This window comes from Penaeus monodon, chromosome 3 (assembly GCF_015228065.2).
Source record: "Penaeus monodon isolate SGIC_2016 chromosome 3, NSTDA_Pmon_1, whole genome shotgun sequence".
Taxonomy (NCBI): domain Eukaryota; kingdom Metazoa; phylum Arthropoda; class Malacostraca; order Decapoda; family Penaeidae; genus Penaeus; species Penaeus monodon.
In genome coordinates, this window is record NC_051388.1 from 43,428,354 (window position 1) to 43,434,774 (window position 6,421).

The following is a 6,421-nucleotide window of genomic DNA, read 5'->3' on the forward strand; positions in this document are numbered from 1 at the left end:
GGTTAATGATATTCTCCGTATCTTTTGTTATATTCTACATAACCTATGTCTTACATGCTTGTCATATAGAATTCTTCACAAACTCTTATACACATACATGTATGCATGCGTACATATGCACTGTTTAACCTGTTAATTCATCTTCTACTTCACGTGACAAACCAATGTGTTTTAACTTTCCCTTCCGCAAGGGTTATGTATTGCTGTAACATTTCCTTCTTCCTCACCGATTATCATATGTTAGAGACGTGATTTATAGTTTCCTTGCAACCTTACCTTCGTGGAGTACAATTTAAAATCAACAAGATATCCGATGAAGTCAGAGCAATACATAATCTCGAAACATAGCATTGAACTTAAACATATCTTCCAGGTATAAAATCAGTGTGTAACTCATGAAGGTGAATCACAGTCTTTTGGTAACAATGAATATTAATGAGCTTGTGAATGCGAAGGTAATTTGAGAATCTCTGGTGAGCTCAGCTTTATTATTACCTATAAGGACCATATGTAATCCTCTATTGATGATGTGTCATATCAATATACTGTAGATTGAGCTGGTTGATCCAACATAACAATTAGATTTAACATGATGTCAAGATGGGTCCAACATGGTACACAGATCAACACGATAAGGACGATAATCACATCAGTTGAATGTTATTAAAGGCAACCCTATACTAAGCTATAACATAACAACATAGATTCAACATGGCAGCAAAAAAATCACGGTTAAAAGCAAAGAAAAAAATTCAACTCAACAGATACTGAACACGATAACCAATCCGGGACGGCTGTGAGAATCGTGCAAGGGCTCGTTTTAGATACTATATTTTAGACATCATAGTCATTTGGCATCGTGTAAATGAGTTGCAGCATTTACAAAAAAAAAAAAAAAAAAAAAAAAAAAAACGTTTAAATAGAAAATCTGCAAGGATATGTGTATGTTAAAAATAAATCGTAACATACCCAAGTATCCAACATAAACATATTTCACTTAGGAAAAAGATACAGAGGAAAAAAACGTAATCAACTAATACGCAGTAATATTATCTGTGCCATTACTGTTTTCATTCTTTACCGCCCTTCATTATTCATATTATCTGCGTTCCTTGTCATCAACATGATTGTCATTATCATCATGAATCTGCAACTGAGAAATGCTACTAATATTTTATTTGTCATTTTTACACATTGACGTAGTAATTAGAGTAATGGAAATTACAGAATCACGGCGATAGAATAAATTTGTAATAGAATTTACGGAATCTTTTCTTTTTATTGATTAAGAATGTTCCCCTCTCTGTTGTTCTGCTTATTTCTGTTATTATCGGAAGAGATTCGGAGTCAAAAATTACTTTTATTTCCAAAGTTTTTTTGTGAAGGTTATTTGATTATAGTTTTTCCTTTTCCGTTTCCATTTCTGTGACGGCCACCTTTATGCATATAAGTTTATCTGATCTATATTCTTTACCTTCTTATCTTGTAATTCATATTCAACAGAGGTATAGATTGTTTCCTGCAATATCCTTCTTGCACAAGGCGCAGTACTACTCGCTATTGGTCGAGGTGTAAAAAGTCGACCAATAACATTAAAGGGTATTTTTCCACAGTATCAAGCACTGGAGTATATATATAAGGCCTTAGACCCAGAGCTTAGTATAACACACATGCTTACTGGAGAAAGAAGAGTTTTAAGTCTCGTATCGTTTAAGAGGTTCAATATCTACTAAGTGATTTTCAAGGTGTGTATATGTGATTTTGTGAAAAGTAACTTTTTTATAATCTGGCTTTTACATAAGGTTGGATAAATCATGGTGTTTAAAGACTACAGTATTTAACATAGATGTCAATCTTCATTATCCGCTATGTAGAATGAAGTTTATCATTTGCTTATAACATTCTGATTTCTGTTGTGATATTACTATACTAAATAAATAAACGTTTGTCTTTTCATTATAGATGAATAACGCCCTAGTCCTCCTGTTGGCCGTTGGTCTTTCCTGTTTGATGGCAGCCCAAGCAGCATCCTCATTCGGCGTTCTAGCTGGCCTAGGAGCCTTGACGAGCGCTATAAGCAAGCGCAGATATCATGGTGCTAGCCATGGACGAGGCCATGGCCATGGCTACAGAGCCCCTAAAAGAAAGTACCGTCTCCGTTACGGCCGATCCGTTGTAGCAGCAGCTGAGGAAGATGACGATCTGATTTTATCCGCAGTAGGACAACTGGATCCCAACACCTGCGTCCCCAAGATGTTTTGTCTCCTGCAGGCGAAAGACGAATCCGATCGCACACTAAAAGAGAACATGCTTGTGGAAGTCTTAACCGATAATGCTATGAAACCAAACTCCTACAACGCTGCCTTCGTCTACGCTAGAGACGTAGCCTCTAAGACGAAGGACTCCTCCGCCTGCAAGAAGGCTTTCCCTAAATGCTCACTTGGTGAAGAAGAACTGAATGAACTGTTGGATCTAGCTTGGGCCTGTGACTGCAGCTCGGGAGGTAGAGAGTAAAGTTGGCAGCTACAAACTCTGACGCTCCAGTTATAGTCATTTGCATCTTCTTATGGCTAGGGCCACAGAAGACAGTGAAAATCGTATGTTCACTGGTGAGTCATGCTGCGAAAAGAAAAGCTCTATTTGCGGTATGCCCAACCGGTGTGCACACATTAAATACAGATATTCTGTGCATATTAGTAGATAATATTTATTTATTTCATGCCTGCGAAACAGCGGGTTGTTGGTCCAAAGACAGAAGCTGTTTTATTTTTTTGTACCAAGTGTTGAATGGTTCTGACACCATGTTTATCATGGTGAAAGTCAGATGATTTTAATCAAATAAATCTAAATATATTTTCTAGAACAATTGTTTTGTTATTCCTCTTTTTTCGCCGTCACCTGAAACATTACCTAAATACATTGGCACAATGTACTAGAATTCTGACTAGGACTCCTAATCTATGTAAGATAATTCTATATCTGTCCATTATATTATTTCTGTCTATATATATGTCCATATCTATCTGTCTCTATATATCTTTATATCAATAAAGATATACATACTTGAACACATGTACATGTATCTATCTATTATATATCTATATATATCTAAGGCATATATATAAATGTGTATATATATATGTATATACATATATATATATATATATATATATATGTATATATATATATATATAAGTGTTTGGATATAAATATGTATATATGTGTATGTATGTGTACATGTATATGTATACGTATATACATAAATGTGTATATATTACATATAATATATATATTGTATGTTTATTTTTATGTATATACATATAGGTATGTATGTATGTGTATGGATGTATATTTGTGTGTATACATATCTGCATATATATAATTATATATATATGTATATCTGTTTATATTGTACATTTATACATACACGCATACATGTATAGATATATATGTTTGTGTGTTTGTAAGTATATATACAGATGTATAACTATATATACACCTATATACTTATATGCGTGCATTCATATGTTTTATGTTGCCACAGGCATTAGATCTTACCGCATTTTTATACATAACATAATTTAGCGAAACACGTCGTCAAACCACCGGATCTTCGAAGTCATTTTATCCACACACACACATACAAAAAAAAAAAAAATTGATTGACAAGAAAAAAATATACACATGATGGATTGCCATCAAAAGAAGAAGAAGAAAAGGAAATTATAGGATGAGAAAAAACAGGAAGAGAGACGAAACCGATAACCTATTATTAAATCATAGGAAAAATACTTGCATACACGCAACACATATATACAATGTATGTATGTATGCATGTACGTACATGCATATATATATATTCAAATATTCGAATATATACATATATATTCACGTTTTCGTATATATATATGTATATTTACGTATTCGTATATATATATATATATATATATATATATATATATATATATATATATATATATATATATATATATATATATGGAAGAAAAAACCCTCAATACAAAAACTAGATTTATTGAAAATGAGTCTCATTTTCAATAAATCTAGTTTTTGTATTGTGGGTTTTTTCTTCCATTGTATCAGCACGGAAGAGTGTTTTGCTATTCATATATATATATATATATATATATATATATATATATATATATATATATATATATATATATATTTATACATATATCGAAGACCACCATCAATCATTGTCGACTATGGCATTATTGTCTCTATTCACTTCTGTATAGGTAGAGTCAATGACTGGGCGAAAGTAGCAAGCTGTTGCCCAGGCAGCAGGCTTCCTCTCTCCACGCAGCTGATGGATCCAAAGGAACGACATTGGCACCTGCTGCGTCGTCGGAGTTGCCAGAACTTCCTCAGGGACTCCGACTCCGGATTTTTCCTTAGGGTTAACTCCTGAAGCCTGTTTATCTTATAGATGCCACAAGGCACCACTGTAGTATCTACGTAAGATTAAACAAGTATTTGCAAATCCGTGTGTGCGCTCATGTGCGCGCGGGCATGCATGCATATCGTCATTATTATCCTTATTTTTGTTATCATTATTTAGTTGAGGTTAAGTTATAAGCAATATATATATGATTTCTTCGACTGCCCTAAACAAATAATTTTTAAGCACGTGTCCCCCTCACCCCCACTCCTCTCTTTTTCTCTTTTCCGCCCTCCCTCCCTCCCTCTTTCTCCCTCTCTTTCTCTCTTCCTCCCTCCCTCCCTCTTTTTCTCTCTCTCCTTTTCTACACCCACACCCTCTCTCTTTCATTCTTACTCTCTCTTTCTCACTTTTTCTTTCTCTCCTACTGTCTTCCTCCCTCTCTTCCGTTCCCCCCTCTCTCTGTCTTGTTTTCATTCCCTGTCATCCCCTTTCTGTCTTGTTCATCGTCTTTTTCTTTTCTTTTTTGGGATTGACATCTCTCCTTGCAGCCATTTTTGTAGGTATTGTAAAACACTTACCAGCAATTTGTCTCTTTTCTCTTTATTGCTATATTCCTTTCTTTTCCTTCTTCCATTCTTACCTCAGCCTTCTCCATAAACAATTATCATTATACATAATCGCTATGCCTTCTTAGAGCCTTTCTTTTAGCTACATTTTTTCTTTTATGATTAACTTTCATTTAAATGTAAACCAGACTTTGCCGTTTCGTGGAGCACATTTTAAACAAGATATCCGATGAAGTGGGATATACTCGAAACATTGCATTGGACTTAAACATATTTTCCAGGTATAAAATCAGTGTGTAACTCATGAAAGTGAATCACAGTTTCTTGGTAACAATGAATATTAATGAGCTTGGCCTGGTGAGTGCGAAGGTAATCGTAGAATCTCTGGTGAGCTCAGCTTTATTATTTACCTATAGGAACCGTATGTAATCCTAAATTGATGATGTGCCATATCTACTGTAGATTGAGCGTGGTTGATCCAACATAACAGCTGGATTTAACACGATGTCAAAATGAGTCCAACATGGTAAATAGATCCAACACAATAATGATGTTAATCACAAGTTGGATATTAAAAAAAGGCAACCCTATACTAAGCTACAGCATGACAACATAGATTCAACATGACATCAAGAAAACTCACAGTTAAAATTAAAGAAAAACTCAACTCGACAGATACTCTAGACTGAACACGATAACCTAATCCGGGATAGCTGTGAGAATCGTGCAAGGGCTATGTAGCCTTGATTGAAACTGACTCGTTTTAGGTAATGTATTTAGTCATCATAATCATTTGTCATCGTGTAAATAAGTTCCAGTATCTACAAAAAATCTGCAAGGATAACATGTATGTTAAAAATAAATCGTAACATGTCTAAGTATCCAGCATAAACATTTTTCACTTAGAAAAAAAAGACATGCGAAAACGTAATCATCTAAAACGTAGTAACCTTATTTGTTATTACTGTTTTCATTTTTATCACCCTTCATTATTTATATTATCTGCGTGGTCATGAACTTTGTTGTCATCGTCACCATCATTATCATTATCATCATGAATCTGCAACTGAGTAATGCTACTAATAATAATCTATTTGTCATTTCTTCACAAATGTATTCATCGGCATAGTAATTAGGGTAATGGACATTACGTAATTCCGGTTCTAGACATTGTTTGATAAAATTGAATGTGATATTTGATTTTACGGAATCTTCCATTCTTTAGTGATTAAGAATGTACTCCTCTCTGTTGTTGTACTTCTTTCTAATTGTTTTTTTTATTATTTATTTATTTATTTGTTTATTTTTTTTGTAATCGTTAACTGATTATAATCAGTTAACAGTAGAGGAGGAAATATAATTATATTTCCTCCTCTACTGTTTCCATTTCTGTGATGGCCATCTTTGTACAGTTATGTAGTTACAAGTTTATCTGATCTTTATTCTTTGC

General features: G+C 33.9%; 1 protein-coding gene across 1 annotated transcript; it reads left to right on the plus strand.

The window, feature by feature from the left end:
- Nucleotides 1-1,671: 1,671 nt before the first annotated feature.
- LOC119595082 lies at nt 1,672-2,779 on the plus strand. Its single transcript, XM_037944229.1, has 2 exons — nt 1,672-1,745; nt 1,963-2,779. The coding sequence occupies exon 2, from the start codon at nt 1,963-1,965 to the stop codon at nt 2,512-2,514; it is 552 nt and encodes a 183-aa protein (XP_037800157.1). The 5' UTR covers nt 1,672-1,745; the 3' UTR covers nt 2,515-2,779.
- The last annotated feature ends 3,642 nt before the right edge of the window (nt 2,780-6,421 follow it).